Source organism: Parambassis ranga, chromosome 3 (genome assembly GCF_900634625.1).
Source record: "Parambassis ranga chromosome 3, fParRan2.1, whole genome shotgun sequence".
Taxonomy (NCBI): Eukaryota; Metazoa; Chordata; class Actinopteri; family Ambassidae; genus Parambassis; species Parambassis ranga.
This window is the reverse complement of record NC_041024.1, coordinates 13,560,573-13,580,238: the sequence shown is the minus strand read 5'-3', so window position 1 is coordinate 13,580,238 and position 19,666 is coordinate 13,560,573. Positions and strand designations below refer to the sequence as shown.

Genomic DNA, 19,666 nt, shown 5'->3' with positions numbered 1-19,666 from the left:
AATGTTCAGTTTGCTGTGTTTACCAATAATATTTGGTTTAACCATAGTAACCAACCGATTTTTAACCATATTTAGCTATTTTGTTTGCAAGGGTTTCTTTCTTTCGTGTCGTTGTTCGTGTCTGTTTGTATCACGAAGCGAGATTTCAAGGACGATTGTGTTTCTTCAACAGCGCTAAATTAATTTTTTTTATCAGGATAAGAGAAGGGACGCAAATGGAGAGCAGACACTGTAGTGAGCTCTGTCATCGATAATGTTATATATAATATAACAATAATAATGTCTGTTGCCCTGGAAACACAACAAAAGCTAAATAGCAGTTCGCAATCTGGCAGATTATCAGAAATTATTTCTCATTCAAAAGTGTTTTAAATATTTTCGGGGTTTTACTTGCTAAATCGACTTCATTGATAAATAAAAAAGTAACTTTTACGTTTGACATGGTGTGACAGTGGTTAATGTGTGCATGATCTTCTGGTGGTGTGTGCACAGATTACACCACAGATTACCATCTGAAATGTGGAGTAAAGGTGAAACTATGACACAATAATGTAAGAGGACATTTTTGTTTGCATTTGTCATTGATACACACAAAAAATGTGTATTTTATTTAGAACTGGAGCTAAACACAGTGGTGGACAGACAGTGAAGAGAAACACCTCCATCTCTCGGCTGTACATCCTTTACCAGATGTTCACTGTTGGATCTTCTATCTTGGGACCAGCCTCTGTCACTCTCATGATAGCTGGTAGGTTCGGGTCTAGTTGTTACTCTACTAAAACATCCTTGTTAGTGATGCATGGAGCTTGCATTTTGTAGTTCTGTTGTGCTGCTGGTCTTATACACCAAGGAACCAAACAACCCTTCTAAGATTTTTCTCATAGATTTATGATCTAAATTTGAATGCTGCCAAGTATTTTTTTTCAGTCACTAGTTTCACTGGGAGATATGTGTCAGCATGCTGGAGGTTTTCAGTTTTCATTAAACATCCATGGACTTGGCCTAACACAAGACAGTCTTCTATCCCACGATAGAAATACAACATTTTGTCTCCTCTACAGTAACTGTTGATTTGTATTCATCTAAATGTGAATGGTGCACAAAAAAATACAGAGCTTCTCACTATAGTAGTAGATGATTGTTGTGCACTAGAGTAATATATCCCTCTATTAAACATATTTTGAGTTGTAGTTTTTCAGTCTGGTGCACTTAAACTAAGTGATCCCCTCAATACCCTAGAAGCATTGTATTAAGGTTACTGCAAATAAACTTAAATGTGTACCTTAGAATATTTGTCTACGCATACAAACTTATTTTCCAAAGAATAAACACAATACAAGTTGACCTTTTTTAATGAAAAAGTCATTTCATTCAAATGAATGGAAGCAGTAGACAGTTATTAAATAGAGGCAATTGCAGAGCAATCATCCAATACATTTTTGGAGAGAGGTTTCAGCTGTGGTCAATGTAGCAATCCGGCACCGAGCGCACCTGTAAAGGTCAGCACCTGTCCCATCACTGATCATGTGGGTGCAGGCAGACACACGATGTCTCCCACATGTAGCGACTGACATGTTTACATGAGGTCAAATTTGCCCAATTGCTGCCACTTGTCCCCAAACGCACAGTATAAAAAGGTAACGCTTCAGCTAAATGCCAGTGGATGACAAATTACAACTTTCATTTCATTAAAGTAAACTTTATTTTTGGTTCATGAGCCAATCTTTCTGATTTCCTGCCATTCAAGACATGGCATCTGGATTATGCACTGAAAAGTTCAGAGTGGTCACTCCAGTGATTTTAGCTGATGCGTCACCTAGAAGAACAACACACACCAGGCATTACAAAATGGCTGCCAGTTATATAGGTACTGTGTTCATACAGAAAATGTTATATTCGATAATGACTACTTGGACATGAATTATACTCCTCAGAATACATGTGTCGTTTACATTATATCCGAGAAACAGTGACCTTATAACTGCATTGAATTACAGCCCAGCTTGTATCATGGCAAAGACTTTCACCACTTTCACTGACAGCCAAGTATGACGCACTGCCAGCCCCGGTGAGTGACAGACAGTCTCAACAGTCCACAGGTTGGCATTTTTAGTAATCAAAGGCCTGGCTGAAACTGCGTTTGTGTCCTCCTCTGTTGTTTCCACCCCCATTACTCCGGAAGCCGTTGCCTCGACCACCATTACCCCCAAAATACCGTCCTCTTCCACCTCTGAACCCTCCTCTGTCCCCGCGGTTACCGCCGCCAAAGCCCCTGTCACCACGGTTACTGTGCTGCTTCTCTTCTAGCTCTGGGAGCTCTGTGGCTACAGTCAGTTGCCAACGGCGACCATCTCTCCAGGTTTCCTATTGAAAGAGAGAAATGAAAGGAACAAGGTCTTCAGCAGTTTGATAACAGGAAACAGAATTTCTGCCTTAGTCTGGGTTATTGTCACAAACACAATTTGCTTAGATTAGTTGTTGCTGTTCTCACCTGAATCTCCTTGACTTTATCAGCTGGGACATCAAAACAAACTCCCTGTTCCAAACACAGTAAAAAATGTTGAGCATGTGTTATAGAAGAAACAGATTATTTTTAGTTTTGTTTTTAATTGTGAAAAAGCTAAACCACCATTTAAACTAAAAAGCATCTGTCACCATGTAAAACCTGCAGTCCGACTGTAAGGTCACATGTCTGTACGTGTACATACCATTTTGCCTTTGAGGAAGGTCATTCTGTGGATGTGGTTCTCAAAGTTTTCTCCTAACTGTTCTTTAATAGTTCTCCATGCATAACCCATGTTGTGCATCTCTTGGGAACAAATCATCTGCAAAGTGGTGTAGCCCTGTAAAAACAGACAGAATACAGTGAACTCAGGGTGATGCACCACCTGAAGGCACAACAAATTTGCGACATCCATCAGCGTGTCACAGGCGCAGCATGTCAGGTGGGCATGAGCACAAACAAAGCTATCACATTATTGTAGCAATATTGCCATGGCTGCATTTTACCTTCCTCTGAAGAGACAACCTTGTCTTGAGAACCCATAAAAAGCTGTAAATTCTGAGTGCTAAAAATAAGCATTCCTCACGAAGAGACCACCATCTGACTGACAATAAGATTTACTGAGATGTGAGACTTCAACGGCTAATCGGCTAAGAAAACACTTAGCCGTCCATACACAGGAAATTTGGACAGCTAGCTACGACTGATTTGCAGTTGTCACCTCTAAATGAACCAGCAAGGACACAAAGACTCCAGAATTACGACTCTTCCTCCTCACAGCCACATCATATCAGGAGATAAAGACTGATCAGAGCAGTCATAAAACTTTCTAGTGCATTTCAAAAGGGACACTTCACACTATAATGTCTCCGTTTTATACTATTTGAATGTATGTAAGTTATATTGTTGTAACTTTCTTCTTATTACTCTTTCCACAAATCTCACAGAAAGCTGTTGCACCATGTATTCTTTTGAAATATGAGTACTGAGGTCACTAAAGCTGGGGACGTACAGCCTCAGATGTGAGATTTATTCAATTGATTCTTTTAATAATATTTCATTAATTGGAAGTATTACGGTCCAGGTCATACATAATCACAAAACATAACTGTTGCCCCTTTGTGAGGCTACATAAACCTTTGTACGCTACATTATAAAAAAACAGCAGTCAGCTGGGAATGTTATCTAAAAAGTTACTTACAGCATCAGAGTTGAGCAGTGACCTCTGTTCAAGACTTGTGGCACCAGAAATATGGGCCAGGGCAGCAGCTAGTGCATCAACTGCTCCCTTCTCCTCAATCAGCTTCTCAGCTGATGCTCTGAAATATTCAATAGCTGTGACTGGAACAGAGTCCAGAAACCTACAAACGTGAATTAATAAATGAATTAATAAAATACAACCACTCTGACACAGTGTTTCATATTAAGTCTGATCCAAATGTTCAACAGTAATAAGTGACAGTAGTTAGAAAATTCATCTAATTATTCTCAGTCAGCACATTGACCAACCTGGCAGCATCCTTGCTGGATGATTTGATGATATCATTGGCAGTGGGAACACCAACACGCCTGAATGTGATCCCCTTAAATAAAAAAGGCACCAAGAATTCAGTGTGCAATTTAACACACTACTGCTAATTATGAGAAAAAGATATATATATATATTCTGTAGCACAGCAGCTTCTTTTGAGTATTCCCGTCTCTCTGACACCTACTGATTTGTTTTCAACATAGCGCAGCTGGTCCTCTTCTTTCCTCTGGTAAAAGCAAATGCACACTCCAGTCCTGCCTGCTCGGCCTGTACGTCCAGAGCGATGGATGTATGACTCCACATCCTGACAACAACCAGAGACAGATACAACACTATTAATGAGAAAAGTGTCCATCAATGCTCTAATGTATATATCAGTATGTCTGAAGGGAATCTATACTTCACACATACAACAAAGAAACAGCACATTCAATAAATGTAAAAGATGATACAAAAATGATAACTAAAAATATCTGATACATGCAACAAATCCCACCTTGGGTGGAGAGCACTGAACAACCAAGTCGACTTCAGGGATGTCCAATCCGCGAGCTGCAACATTAGTGGCAACCAGAACTTCAAAGGCTCCATTCCTGAAGCCCTTCAGCGTTGTTTCTCTCTGTTTCTGTGGGATATCACCATGCAGGGACTGGGCACTCTGGAAACAACGTCAGTAAAAAAAGTGAACACTCAAACAGATCAATTTAGGGTGTAATACAACCTATCTGCATAAACTGACAATTCATAAAGTGTAAATGCCTCGGTGCACTATGAAAGTATGTGTGCTTCTACCTGTTTGATGGATGCATTTAGGGAAAGTTCATTGGCCTCTTTCTTGGTCTCACAGAAGACAATGGTTCTGCCGTGGCTGCCACTGTACACCTGGATCACATCACCTATCACTGCCGCACGTTGGGACCAGTGACATGCTATGGCCAGATGCTACAAGACAGGACAGACAAAAAAATAAACAAAAAGGACAGGGGAGTGAGGGAATGAAAAGAGATACTGTCATTTATTCAGCTAGCAGACTTAACTTGTGCTTCATTTAAATACAAATGGTGTGGACCAAGATAAATATGGCAATTTATATTGCAAATTACGTTGCTGGGCTTTCCTGATGGAGATAAATATGAGCCTTTTTTACAATCTGTTACTTTAACTGACCTTTCATACAAGCATAGACATATATATAGACATATAGACATATATATATAAACCTGTTTCCCCATCAAACAGTTAGCTGATGAAGCTGCTTGAAAGAGCAGCAAAACGCCTTCAAACTCTACAAGTCCAGCTGCCTTGAATGGAAATGACCTGGATGACTGAGAATCTTTATCAACACACACACGTAACACTTACTTCAACAGTTGTTGCAGCTTTCTGTGTTTTCTTGCCAATCAGGTCAATATGTTTGCACTCTGGTCTCATGTATTTCTTGGCTACTTCATACACCCATTGGGGGCAAGTGGCCGAAAACAGAAGAGTCTGTGGGTTGGTGTCGCAGTCTAGAGAGGAGCACACACACACACAATAGCCTACAATATTAGCCAGACAAAGCAAATGAACACTCCCTCTCACATAACGTTAAACACAGGCACACTATTAAGAGTTGTCGAGAATCACATCCATGAAACACACTCTTACCCTTCTTATACGATGAACCCAAAATCTCCTCAACCTGTTCTGCAAAGCCCATGTCTAACATCTGGTCCACTTCATCCAGAACGACATGTTTCAGTTGGGAGAGGTTGAGTTTATTGTTCTGGATGTGGTCTTTGATACGACCAGGTGTTCCAACCAAAATATCAATCCCGTTACGGATGGCATCAACTAAACAAGAAGACAGAAATAAAAACATTAATGAGACACACTGTTTAACACATTCTGTTTCTGTGCCAGTTTGAAAGAACATTTTTTAAAATAGAGCCCACTTGCAAATTAAATTGTGACTCAAATGAATGCGTGAATCTCTTTTATCATTTTAAACCCACTTCTATCAACCACTTACTCTGTGGATTGTACGAGCTGCCTCCATAGAAACAGGCTATAGACAGCCTCTTGGAGATGTCCTTGAAGTCCTTAGCTACCTGGATAGCCAGCTCTCTAGTTGGAGCCAAGACCAGAACCTACAGACAGAAACAAGGAGACACACAGTCATACACAAACATATTTAGAACATGACAGAAGCTAGAAACCTGACTGATGCTAGTTCTAGTGGTTGGTATGAATCTGTGTGGGTGTGCACCTTGGGGGGCCGTCCTCTGGCCATCTCCACTGAATCCTTCTGGAGCTTCTCAATCAGAGGTATAGCAAAGGAAAAAGTCTTTCCTGTTCCAGTTCGGGCTTGTGCAATCACATCCTCTCCATCGTAAACAGGATTGAAGGACTTTACCTGAATGTCAAACAGGTAAGAGACTCCGCGAGCTGAAGGAGCAACATTGAGGGTGACAGAAAATATGAGAATGTGATCACAAGACATATAGAAAAACAAATAATCTGTCTCGTTTGTTATTTTGCCCAACCAAACTTTACCTCCATGAAATTTTCAAAAGATTTAATTTCAACTCAACAGCAAGAATAAATGTTAATACGATGTTTACCTTTTAGTTTGTCAATTGTGACCTGGGAGATCCTGAAGTTGGAGAATGCTCCTTCTCTCTGCTCTGGTGTCTGCTCTGGTGTCTCCTCCTACACAAAGAAGTAGGTTTGAATGCACACAGACGGTAAACAAGACGGTAAACAATCACAATAACAAAGACAGGGAAAGCTCTATGCTGCACAAAGTTCCCTCTTTAAATGTTACCGTTTCCTTTTCGCTGTCGCTGTCCTCACTTGACTGGGATGGAGTCTGGATAGGGGTCGGCACAGGGGTGTTTGGGGTGGAATCTCCATTGGCTGCTGCTTCTGCATCCACTTGTTTTTTCTTTTTTTTCTTTTTCTAAACCCAGTAAAAAGAAAGTTACACAAGCAGCAGAGCATAGCCTTGTTCACCTGGGCACTGAGAGTATAGATTTATTATAATAACATGTCTACAACCGCACTCACAGCACACAAGGATAATAGGGGTGTGCGATTTGACGATAAATGATCGTGAAGGATTTGAACGTATCGCCGATCTACCAGTACGGACAGATCGTTTTATCGTCCATAGAGCACCTTCTATTAATTGCAGTTCTATGTTTGCGCAGACGCATGAGTTTTTTCACTCGTCCACCTCTCAGTGCGCTTAATGTGAACCTGACCAACCAATGACAGCCTCCCTGTTAGGAAGCTACGGCGGAATACGAAAAGAAAATGGAGGAACTGGTCCCTAAAACAAACTCCACCTTTATGTTCAGTACCGTTTCTGCCGAAAGCAGCGGCGCGTCTTCTAAGACTGTGTCTGTGTGTTTGAGTTACTTAAGTCTCAATACTGCATTTATTGTTGTTGTATTTATTTGTTCTTTTTAACCTATTTGAAATAAAACTTTATTTTGTTCTGTAATTGTTATTTACATTTTCATGTTTATTGAAAACTAATACTGAGTGCACATTATCAGAGTTGTTGTTTGCCTTTAAAATCTACTGATAGTTTTTGAGAAGTGACTACCTTAAGGCTACCTTAAGTCATTTACACAGAAACATGCAAATTAGTGTCAATGTAAAAACAAATCGTGATAAAATCGAGATCGTGATTTTATCATTAAAGAATCGTGATATAAAATTTTTGCCATGTCGCCCACCCCTAAAGGATAATATATCATTAAGTCCGTAAACAGATGTTGCTGTTCTTAAATCCTCTTGGTGATGCAGCACTAACCTCTGGGTCTCCTTCTGTGTTCTTCTTCTTCTTCTGTTTTGGTGTTTCCATACATTCACTATTGCCATTCATGTCTGTGGCCCCATCTGCATGGCCGTTTAATTGGTCCACTGCCAGCTTATCTTTTTTCTTTTTCTTCTTAGGTGCTGGAGGCTCGCAGTCCGGGTCCTCCTGCGGGTCCTCCTGCACCTCCTCTTGCTGCTGCTGCTTCTTCAGTTTCTTGCCCTCCTTGATCTTTTTCTTGTTATTTGTAAGACAGAGAAATGGGCAAACACTCAGATAAACAAGATTTGCAGAGATTTCTATTATTCTACTTGTACAATTGTCCTCTATCTTTACATTAAAAATCAAAATTATATATATACAATTATTTCATCCATCGAAAGAAACTTTTGCCGTTTGTTTTCCATTCTTAAAACAACCATGTTTATTTTGTTCACTGTTTGGCTTTATAGGTGTGAAGCTTAAGAAAAAAAAACATTTCTTACCAAAACACATGTAACAATGTGTTGTTAAACAGGATTTAACAAGACCGTTAGCCTACAACTGACGAGCACAGCTGAGAAGACGTCATCAGTACGCGCCTACAGCGCAGCTATATAGCTAATCGAGAGCAGACTCTTCAACGTTCCCAAGCTGTGATGGCATAAATCCACGTGGTTCACAGATCTGTTCAGGAACACGTGGGCATGCCATGTGATACACAGCATTAGCCAAGCTACGTGGCTATGTATGCTAACAATACATTAAGAACGGCCAGCAAAGCGGCCGTTGTTTTCAATATGACATTATTATTTCAGTGCCAATATCGCTACACCGGTCTGTCTAAATCTGGATCCCTGTTGTCTCTTTCCTATTTGTTACGTGGCGTTGGTTGTCCAGTTAGCCGAGGCTTCCTGTTAGCCTGTTCAGCCACATGTTGTCAAACACGGTGCAGCCGGGGAAAGGACGTCGCCCGAGCTGAGCCGATTTTCTGGCCTGTTCAGGCGACACGGCTTCCTCTGCTCACCTTTAGGGCTTTAGCCTCAGCGGCAGCGTCCACGTCCTCTTCCATTGCTTGGTCTTCTGTTTCAAAGATGATTTTTGATGGCATTTCTCCTCCCTGATGTAACCCCTCAGCGTAGACACACAGGCAGACCTACGGGCACGCGGATGGAAAGGAACGCGCAAAGCGGGTGCGAGGACGCGTGTTCACGAGGTAGGTATAGAAATAGAGTTTATAGATAGGAACGACCACGGCACACGCAGGAAAAAGACAAAACTAAATACACAACTCTATTTGTTATATATAAAAAGTATGAATATAGAAAAAAATATAGAAGAATAATATATATACAGTTCAGATTAGCATTCAAAGCAATCTTGCATTTTTTCTGTTAGAATATTGAAATGTCTTTGTTTTGTTTAGTTAACTGAGTACAAAATATGATTTACATAGTTATTATTAAATTAGTTTGTATTATTACATTTTTATTTTAACAACATCCCAGCAGGTGGCGCTGTGTGTCAAGTTCTGAGACACTTCCTTATTGTGTGTGTGTGTGTGTGTGTGTGTGTGTGAGAGAGAATGATATCGAAAATAAAGTGACACACATATAGCTTTCAGAAACAAGATGAAACAGACACAAGATTAATGGATTAAAGTTGGCAGGTAGACACATGTCGCTACCAGAATGAACCAGAACTAGAACAAAAGTTCTCACATTTGCTGGAAGGAATCATTTTTATGTAACAGGCAAAAAACGGAAGTAAAGTAATGATAATGTGGAAATAATGAACATTTTTTTGAGTTTACTTTGTGGCTAAACAGTAAACTGTTGACAACAGGCATCATATTCGATTCTCAAATACGATGTTTGGAACTGCCTGAAATGATATTTGCACATACTTAAATTGGCCTGATTGTGTCTCAACATCATGGGCTTCTATGGTAAGAGTGAGCTATGCTGGTGATTAAAATGTTCCGGTATCATGTTTTAAAGTGTTACAAAGTTCATATGACTGTAAGAATAAAACAAACAGAAAAACATGTGTAATGTCTGGAAACACAATGTCTTTATTATTAATTAAACTCTGACTCAGATAAAACCCTCATTGAATTTCATGAAACGTGTGTGTGTGTGTGTGTGTGTGTGTGTGTGTGTGGCTACTAACCTGACCAGGATCAGAGTTGCTTCTTTTGTACTGGCCTGAAGGGACACCAGGTATCACATGAATCCGGTTGACGAATTTAGTTTTTATTTAGGTTATCTTTCTTATGTCAAGCAAGAAACAACTCTTTCTTGTAAGGACTCCTGGGGGTTTGTGTGTCAACTACAGTCCCCACCTTCCCCATCCCCACCTTAACAATTATTTTTTATTATTATTTTATTTTTAGATGACTCTGGTTCTCTGGCATTTATATGTGTGATGTATAAGCTAACCCTTAGCCTCCCTAAATACAAATTTTTTTTTTGTTGAGCAAACATTTACAATCTAGCAGCCATCCTGTCTTTAGTACACAACTCACAGGACTTTGCGGACAAAATCAAACAGATCAAGATGGACAGAGACGACACCATGGTCTTTTATGATGTAACTCCGCTTTTCACATGCGAGGGAACTGGTGAGAAAATTAAAATCCAATTAGTTGACTTTAATTAGGAAAAACCTGCAAACCGATTACCTTTAAAAAATTTCAAGTAAAGTATGTCATAATGTTTAAGTCATTAAAGCTGAAAAGGCAGTTTTTAGACTACTCATGTCATGACAGGAAACTAGAGTATAATGAAATCAAAATAATTAATTTGTTATACTATAAAATATCAGTTCAGATTACATAAAAAGTCCGACTTATGTTAAGTAAGTGCTACTCATTAAAAAAAGTTATCCTAACAAATCTAAATGTCCACATTACCAGAAAAATATGAGCAAACTGATGCCTCAGTCCCTGAATGGAGGATTTGCACCATGTGTGAAGGTGGTTGGGGGAGCAGTGAAATGTCTGCAGACCAAGTGATGAAAAATATCTATGAATCCATTTGCCTTGATTACATAAAGTAAGCAACTCATGTGTGTTGCTTACTTTATGTGAAAGCCACAGTGAAGCAGCGAAGAGTAACAGCTTTCATTCTTTTCTCCTTTTTTTGGCATGATTTTAAAATGTAAAACCACACTTATCATATGAAGATTCTCAAGTCACCTTGAAGCAAGGCGTCTGGACTTGTAGAGTTAAAACTCTACAAGTCCAGACGCCTTGCTTCAATCTTCTCTACGTATGATGACCTGGATGACTGAGAATCTTCATATGATAAGTGTGGTTTTACATTTTAAAATCATGCCAAAAAAAGGGGAAAAGAATGAAAGCTGTTACTCTTCGCTGCTTTCTTCTCTTCGCTGACATTTAGATTTGTTAGGATAACTTTTTTTAATGAGTAGCACTTACTTAACATAAGTCGGACTTTTTATGTAATCTGAACTGATATTTTATAGTATAACAAATTAATTATTTTGATTTCATTATACTCTAGTTTCCTGTCATGACATGAGTAGTCTAAAAACTGCCTTTTCAGCTTTAATGACTTAAACATTATGACATACTTTACTTGAAATTTTTTAAAGGTAATCGGTTTGCAGGTTTTTCCTAATTAAAGTCAACTAATTGGATTTTAATTTTCTCACCAGTTCCCTCGCATGTGAAAAGCGGAGTTACATCATAAAAGACCATGGTGTCGTCTCCGTCCATCTTGATCTGTTTGATTTTGTCCGCAAAGTCCTGTGAGTTGTGTACCAAAGACAGGATGGCTGCTAGATAACTCTACAAGTCCAGACGCCTTGCTATCATATTTCACTCATCATATTTCTCCATACAAGGATGCCACATTGAAGCATACGTAGAGAAGATTGAAGCAAGGCGTCTGGACTTGTAGAGTTAAAACTCTACAAGTCCAGACGCCTTGCTTCAATCTTCTCTACGTATGATGACCTGGATGACTGAGAATCTTCATCAACACACTTATCATATTTCTCCTGTATTCAGGAACACGTAGCCTATCTCTCCATCTCCATTATGATGGAGCCTGTCTTTACTTGGAAAACAAAAGTAAGAAAGTGCACTGGTCGGATTAAAGACTGGAAGCTTGTGTCACATTTCAGTGATGACGTTTAAGAAAATGATAAGTGGAAAACAAGTCCTAGCAGACAACAATGAGGGTTAAAAAAAAGGTATATTTATTATATTTGTCAGTATTCGTACTGCAGACTGTGGACTCAGCATCAATATCAAAGAATGTTTTATACTAGGCATCACATTAGAGTGTGTGTGTTTCAGTGTGTTTCTGTGGCCGTCCCTCGCCTTCATCTTTTACATGCACATTATGACCTCTTTCGCTCAGCTTCCTTATGTTTGTGATATCAGTTCTGTTGAAAGCCCGCCCTCTCGTTTCCCTCTCTTCCCCTTGCTGTCTTAGACTGCTTGTTTTCACACTGAAGACTGTGTTATAGAGGATCAGCAGTTCTCCTACTTTAGACACAGTTTGGTAAGAAAAAAGTGAACTTATATTAGTTGATATGTTGCGCAACATTTCTCGGGGCCATATTTTGATCTTAGCTGTTTTTCTTCCCGTCTTTTTGGGGTAAGTTTTATATCTGCTTCGCTTCTTTACAGGAATGAAACTTATTTTTTTAAGGAAGTGAAAGCTAAATCACAATAGCAAAAACAACTTTAAAATCAAAAATGTGAAAATATAAGGGATGAAAAATAACATAATTTTCTAAAAACCTAATATCTGTTTTTTCATCTTTCTTTTCTTTTTTTTCTAAATGTATCAGCCCTCAATGCAAATGAAACGAAAAGAAATTTCAGCTATTTTATGGTTTTACTTTGGTCAGAAAACAAATGATGCTTAAAAAATATACTGTATTATAATGTGTATTTTCACTCAATGGAATGTGCCTCAGATTATATAATTTTTAAATAATCAAAATAATAAGCATAATGAATTGGTTAATAAACGGTTTACATTTAATGGATTTTGAGGTGCTGCAGATTGTTGAATGTAACCAAATTCACTAAGTAAATGTTGATGAGAGATTCGGCCAGTTTTAATGTAAGATGAGTGACAAAAGATACACAACGACAAAATACACAAAATGTATCATTGTCTGAAAAACTTTAGACATCAGTGTTACAAATAGTTATAGAAGATAAAACTCACTGGTAACTTTCTACTTTCTTTGGGGGCTATAGAGTATTATATCAAGGAAGCAAAGTTTAACCACATCTGCACGTTGACTCGCTTACAGGGGTTAAACACTGTTCCAACGGTGCGCTATAAAGCTTCATATTATTTGCAAGACGTTGAAGAATTTTTAAGAGAAGCTGGAGAAATAGTTTTTTCACTGTTTCCAGTCCTAGTACATCTTCACAGAGGACACATTATAAGATTGATTGTGATGTGGTGAAAATGACTTTTCGTTGGGTTTGCTGGTGTACTCTAGATCATTTATTTGAAGAATGTGACCAACATTTCAGGAAGTGGCCTTGACTCCTGTTCACCCAGTTAGACTTGTTCCAAAACGTAAGCCATCAAGAAACTAACAGCAGATCTTCGGTATACGTCTTACATGTAAACAGCCACCACTGTTCATACAGAGGGAAATGTAGCTACTTACCACAGGAAGCATCCTCCCATTCATTCATTTAACCCACTTTCTGCTGTGAAGGTTCACCAGATGTTCTTTTGATGCAGAGCAACAGTGCTCAACCAAACAAGACATGTGCTGATCATTAACCTTGAGACTTTGTCTGAACCCCCCACACCTGCAGAACCAGCAACAGTAAAATCGATCACTATGACTTAAGGGCTGTGAGAATAGGACCTGAAGATTTCTGAGATCACAGGGACATTGGTCAGTGAAACAAAAAACTGGATTATTTTGAGCTACACAGGACCAGTTGGAGCTGTTTGTTAGCAGTCAATCATGGTATGGAGAGTATCTGCCTTTTGTTGAAATGTTTATAGAGATGGTTACTGGAAAGGCTTTGCATGCGAGCCAGGCAGAGTGACGCACCACACAGAAGCTGCTCATTTAGGTTACATCACAGATCACAGGGACGGCTGTCATGTTGATGTTTAACCACAGTATATTTTGTAGATGATTTTGTAGATGATTTATAAGATTCCCTTGGAAGCAAACAGAGTTGTTTTTGTTCTATTGACAGCTCACTAAGTGTGCGTTTATGTCATTATGTGCTAGATCATGTGTCCTTTTCACTGTTTTATTGATCATGTAATGGCCCAAAAACATGGTTTTGGATTTGGAATTTTTTAATTTTTAAATTTTTTTGCAACATCTAATAAAATAGTATTTTTTTTAATTATATATCATTACATTATTATTAAACTCATAATTTATTATTAGAAGAGAGAATGATCTTATTCTCGGTTCCTAGAGGAAGTGATATCTTACCATACCTTCACATATGATCTTGTCCCTTTTATTACAATTTTTAGTGCAGCTGTGATAGATGTTCCACACAAGACAATGGAAAAATGTTTTTAAAAATAATAATAATCACATACCATTAATGACCTGCAGGTGTAACAGAAAGGAAGCTTGTAATTATGATTGAACATATGCATTTTTGGATTGCTGTAATCAACAAACCTTTCCAAAATCACACAAACAAATGTTAATATGTGTACAGTATTTTATGTCATATGAATGTGTGCTTCACACAAACATTATCATAACACTTAGCATGTGTGTGCACCTATGCTTTCATAGGTTGGTCTACATCTACTACAAAAACACCTTCTCATCTTTCACGTAAGTGCAGCTGAGTTCCAAACTTCTGACATTAAATACATTTTATATAAATTCTTTACATGTTTTTATTAATATCATTCGAGTTCAGTCTTGCTGTATGAAATATGTGTTCCCTTAAAGCTTTTGTGAGCCATGTTACAACGACAACAAACTTGAAGAAGATGTGAAGGAGCTAGTGGAGAAGGTGGAGGTAAAGCAATGCCCCGACAATGCCAGCTGGAAGATTGGAGACTTCACCATACAGCCTGGGTGAGAAGCCACTCTGACTAACAGCAAATACAGCTCACCATATAGTACACTTGTTATGAATTAACATTCACTGTACTTACTTACTAAAAAAGTCTATCAAAAGAGAACCTGCCTTGCTTCAATGTGCAGTGCAGCCTATATGGCAAAATACAGTTAGTAAATCATGAAATAAAGTCAAGTTATACAATGCAGCAAAACTCTTCAGTGCTCTGCAGCACACGTCAGACTGCATCAACACAGAGAACATGTGATTTCTCAAGAGCAACCGACAAACGGCACACCACATATGAGGAAATGGGTGGTGTCGCACCAGAATATGCAGCCCATGCAAAAGACTTGAAACAAACACTCTATGTTGATGCATAACTAGTCCTCTATCCCCTGCTGCACACTCTGCTACACAGTACTTCAGTCCACAGACTTCGATTAGCATCACACACGTCTATCCAGAATGGGTAATTCAATACTGTCAGCTTATTTTTCAGGACATATAAGTGTGAATTTGGTTGTTGTTGTTTATTGTTAGTGTTGTGTACTGCATTGACCCTGTGTGAAGTTCCTGCTTTAATGATTACATTTTAGGTCAATGTTTGCTTCTCTGTTTCAGTGTCACATATGCCCAGCCAAGCACACAGCTGGGGTAAGCAAAGAAAAGCATATATGCAAATATGCTTTAAACAAATCTGCTCACCACGGCTGAATAAGGCTGGTGGTTTGCCCTGCATATTTACACTTGTTTGACTTGTTATGAGGTGTATTTTAGACTGCTAATCTTTTTTCAGACGAACTGATGTGAACTCAGTGACAAACTGGAACGTTCCTCTGGTTTGGGAGGGAACCTTTGATCCTGTGGTTATTGACGCAATCTACAAGAAAATGGACCCAAGAATCGCTGTGGTGGTTTTTGCTGTTGGCAAGTAAGGGCAGAGTATAGTCTTGTAAAGATAGCACGCAGATTACAAGCAGCTACCTACTTGTAATCTGTTGTGTATCGCTTGGTCTCATATGATGCCTCACTTTGTTCTGCACAGGTACACCCGTTTCCTGAAGGGCTTCATTGAGTCAGGGGAAAAGCACTTTCTTGTTGACTTCAAGGTCACTTACTACATCTTCACAGACAATAAAAAAGATGTTCCCGAAGTGAGTCGTCATCTATTACTGTGTACACACTTGCCCACACACTTGTGGGCATTATGATGTGAACCATGTCGTGCAGCATGTGGGGTTCAGCTTAACTCCTGGCCTAACCACAGGCCTAACAGCAGTCTATAATATCAACATGAAGCTATTTAATGCATAAAAAACACCTTATCCTGCTCTGAATTCTCCTCTGAGATGCTTTGCCATGTCCTTACTGTAGCTTGCGTCAGTTGCAGCTTGTTGTGTGGATCTAAATTCAGTTTTGTTTTAAAAAGCAAGAAGCAAGAGTAGTCAGGATGAGAAGAAATGTGTCATTTATAAACTCATTTGGTAAATACTCATTAAAATGTAAAAGTTTAGATTTAAATTAGTTGACAGTCAGCAGTGAAATGTTTGTTCATGTGGATGCTTTCTGTTGACCTCCTTCAACAGTTACACACTTAATTGTAGTTGTACACATACTGTCCGTCTATCAAATGACACCTTTAATTTTTTTTCAGTGATTTATTTTACTAAATGTCTGTCGCTGATGTTTTATCATTTCATTGATTTCGTAATTTGGATTAATTGGTCAGGTTGCACGTGGAAAGGGCCGAAACATCTCAGTCATCCAAGTCCCAAGTGCCAGCCGCTGGCAGGATGTGGTGCTTGGCAGGATGAAGTGGGCCACCATCACCATTGACAAACAGGTATGAAAGGAATGGTGCAAAAATGTTCCACTGAAAGCAAAAGTGTTCACTCCACAAAGATAAAACAACGCATCACATCCGCCATGTTTTCAGATCCGTAATGAGGCGGATTATCTCTTTATGATGGACATCGACAGTGTCTTTCACAATCGCTTTGGAGCTGAGTCACTCAGCCGGCTGACAGCTGTGCTTCACCGTGGCTACTACAAGGTTTCGCTGTTTTCCTTACATCATTTTTATAATCATGTTTGGGCTAAAATAATGTCTTAACAATGTGATATTTCTTTATCAATGAATCTGTTATAATGTTTGGTCATCTTTTTAAAACATTTTTTCATACATTGCCTGATTTTCTTACCATCCCAGCATTGTCTGCCCTCAAAAGTATCAACCTCAGATTACTTTTATTACATGTTTTTCTTTTCATTTCCATTTTTCTCAGACCAAAAGGAATGATTTTCCATATGAACGACGGTCCAATTCTAAGGCCTATATTCCTCCTGGTGAAGGAGACTACTACTACACTGCAGCTGTCTGGGGTGGCTACTTGGAGGATATGTACCAGCTTGTGAAGTAACTAAAACCACATTATCCTTTCAGATATCCATGACAGGATTGATTACGCAAGTCTGAGTGGGGTCAAAGATACAGGATATATCATTTATTCTTGAACTAAAAAGGAAAAAAAAAGTTTTGTACATGTGTTAACTATGTGTGCCTTTTGTATTTTATCAGATACTGTTACACCATGTCTCAGGAAGATGCCAAAAACAAAATTGAAGCCGTTTGGCAAGAAGAAAGTCACCTTAACAAGTAAAGTGCTGTGTTTTTTCTGAAAGTTATTTGTGTCTTTCCTGTTTTTAGGTTCCAGCAAAAGCACATTCTGCAATCTCTTTCTTTATCTTTCAGGACGACTTGTTATGTCTTTAAACAGAAAATAGCACATAATGTTTCTGCTTATCACCCCTTTCATGCAGGTACCTCTTGTACAACAAGCCCACGAAGGTGCTGTCCCCAGAATACCTCTGGTCAGATTATGACAAGGTACCAGGAGATATCAAAGTCGTCAGGATCTCACAGTTGATCAAGAACTACGCAGAGGTGCGGCCAAATGGAGGAAACTGATGTCACACATTTGTTCATAAATCGAATAATGGTGGGATGGGTTGCTTTTTCTATTTTTTAAACTATAAGATATAAACAGAGGGTGTACATGAAATCAAATAGATTTTAGGTCAGACGAAAGAATACTGAAATGAGACTACAGCTGCTTGTTTTATAGAGTGGCCATATGAAATGTTCAGTTTAGTGGGGTTAATAATTTAACATGGGCTTATAGCTGCAGACAAAAGTCGCGCATGGTCTATTATTATGTTGTCAAGTGAAACGGTACAGGAAACAGGCGTCTATGAGTTGAGGTTGTTCAGCGGTTCTCCTTTTTTTCCATTGTGCAATAGCTGCCCTTCTTTGTTCTTTGATTGCCTCAAACTGAGTGTTTCTGGTAGGCAGACATGTTTACACATCGCCCCCTTGTGTTGAGCCTCTTCACTCTCTCTATCTATCAGACAGTTCGTTGACTTGTCATGTGTCTGTAGTGTCAGTCAATCAGCAGGAGAGGGATGCAGCCATCATTAAAACATACTGTATGTGCTTTTCCTGTTATAAGTATAAATGTCTCCTGACTTAAACTCATAATGAAGAATTTTGTTTCTCTGGGTGTGCTTGAGTATATACATGGGTATCATACAATTATTTTCTAATGGAAATTATTAGTTATTAATTAATTATTATTGTTACTTAATATCAGGTTGTGGTTATGTTGTGTTTACATGTTATGTTTATGTGAAGTGTGCATTTATCTGACAGGTCATGAGAATTGCCCAAAGGTTTTTCAAGGGTTAAAGGTTGATACACTACAAACTACACACTGTGATTCCTTAAAACCAATGGAGACAAAAGCTATGGTACACCATTATCCATACCACACTCATATGTAACAATAAAATCATTTTTTTCCTAAATGTAACTTTGCCATGTTTCTTACAGTTACATTACTGGAACATTCAAATGAATGGGATTTGGAGAAAACTTTATCTCAGTAGTTAAAATGTTATACAAAGACATAAATAATAATTTATTAATCTATCTTATCCGACCCAATAAGACACTCAGTCTGTCAAGGATGCCGAATCTCACCATTTTTAATTGCAGCAGAGCTCCTCTCCTTACAGATCTTAAACAATGATAGTATAAAAGGTTTAACCATATTTAAAATTACATTAACTACATTAACTGATGATACAGCTCTACTAGCATCAGACTGAACCAGCCATTCAAATAATTAAGGATTTCTCTAAAGCTTCGGGTTTACATCTTATTATTAATAAATGTGAAATCTTATGTCTTTATGTTACAGATTGCAAAAACATGTAACATACAAGTGAAATACTTAGGCATATATATCACAAAAGATATGCCCCATTATGAATATGTGGCTTCAACGTGAACTGTCCATTTTTGGGAGAATTCTTTCAACTAAAGCAGAACGTATCTCTGGACCGGTATATCCTGCTCCGTCATTATTTGTTTAGGAACAATGACAAATGAAATTCTCTCAGTATCCAGAATACAAGGAGGCTTTGAACTATTTAATGTTAATGATTGAAATAACACTTTCAAAATAAAATGGATCAAAGGATGTCTCAAATCAAATTCAATTTGTTTGTTTTTTATTCCAAACAATATTTTCAGAAAAGTAAGTGGTCTAAATTTTTTACTTACTTATTTATCTGTTATTTTTTGCAACCTTTTTGATTGTTATGGCACAATGCTTAGATATGAACGTTTTCTTCTTATTAAATCCTTCCCTGTCACAAGTAAAGAATTCAACTTTGTAACCAAAGCGATTCCGGATGGACTTTAACCAACATTTCAATCAATTT

At 38.4% G+C, this 19,666-nt stretch overlaps 2 protein-coding genes across 2 annotated transcripts; one reads left to right on the top strand and one right to left on the bottom strand.

Moving 5' to 3' along the window:
* Window positions 1–1,683: 1,683 nt before the first annotated feature.
* LOC114433243 (nucleolar RNA helicase 2-like) lies at window positions 1,684–9,007 on the bottom strand. Its single transcript, XM_028401701.1, has 16 exons — window positions 8,846–9,007; window positions 7,837–8,076; window positions 6,841–6,975; window positions 6,638–6,725; window positions 6,283–6,461; window positions 6,046–6,163; window positions 5,682–5,867; window positions 5,397–5,542; window positions 4,827–4,976; window positions 4,531–4,692; window positions 4,219–4,338; window positions 4,013–4,086; window positions 3,705–3,864; window positions 2,709–2,843; window positions 2,492–2,536; window positions 1,684–2,364 (listed from the first exon to the last, which is right to left on the bottom strand). The coding sequence occupies exons 1-16, from the start codon at window positions 8,927–8,929 to the stop codon at window positions 2,110–2,112; spliced, it is 2,277 nt and encodes a 758-aa protein (XP_028257502.1). The 5' UTR covers window positions 8,930–9,007; the 3' UTR covers window positions 1,684–2,109.
* A 3,270-nt stretch (window positions 9,008–12,277) lies between these two features.
* On the top strand, window positions 12,278–18,750 carry LOC114433246 (globoside alpha-1,3-N-acetylgalactosaminyltransferase 1-like). The gene is made up of 11 exons (XM_028401705.1): window positions 12,278–12,449; window positions 14,605–14,646; window positions 14,767–14,895; window positions 15,503–15,535; window positions 15,678–15,812; window positions 15,927–16,035; window positions 16,611–16,724; window positions 16,818–16,934; window positions 17,167–17,297; window positions 17,460–17,537; window positions 17,702–18,750. Exons 1-11 carry the CDS (start codon window positions 12,385–12,387, stop codon window positions 17,847–17,849), a joined length of 1,101 nt encoding a protein of 366 aa, XP_028257506.1. The 5' UTR covers window positions 12,278–12,384; the 3' UTR covers window positions 17,850–18,750.
* Window positions 18,751–19,666: the final 916 nt, after the last annotated feature.

Bases quoted from the DNA above. Each gene is read 5' to 3' on its own strand.
- LOC114433243 (XM_028401701.1), bottom strand. From the start codon at position 8,929: ATGCCATCAAAAATCATCTTTGAAACAGAAGACCAAGCAATGGAAGAG. The intron at 4,977-5,396 runs GTAAGTGTTACG...CCTGTCTTGTAG, and splicing joins AAGCTGCAACAACTGTTGAA to CATCTGGCCATAGCATGTCA. The intron at 3,865-4,012 runs GTTGGTCAATGT...TCACGTTTGTAG, and splicing joins TCCAGCAAGGATGCTGCCAG to GTTTCTGGACTCTGTTCCAG.
- LOC114433246 (XM_028401705.1), top strand. From the start codon at position 12,385: ATGTTGCGCAACATTTCTCGGGGCCATATTTTGATCTTAGCTGTTTTT. The intron at 12,450-14,604 runs GTAAGTTTTATA...ATGCTTTCATAG, and splicing joins TTTCTTCCCGTCTTTTTGGG to GTTGGTCTACATCTACTACA. The intron at 17,298-17,459 runs GTAACTAAAACC...GTATTTTATCAG, and splicing joins GATATGTACCAGCTTGTGAA to ATACTGTTACACCATGTCTC.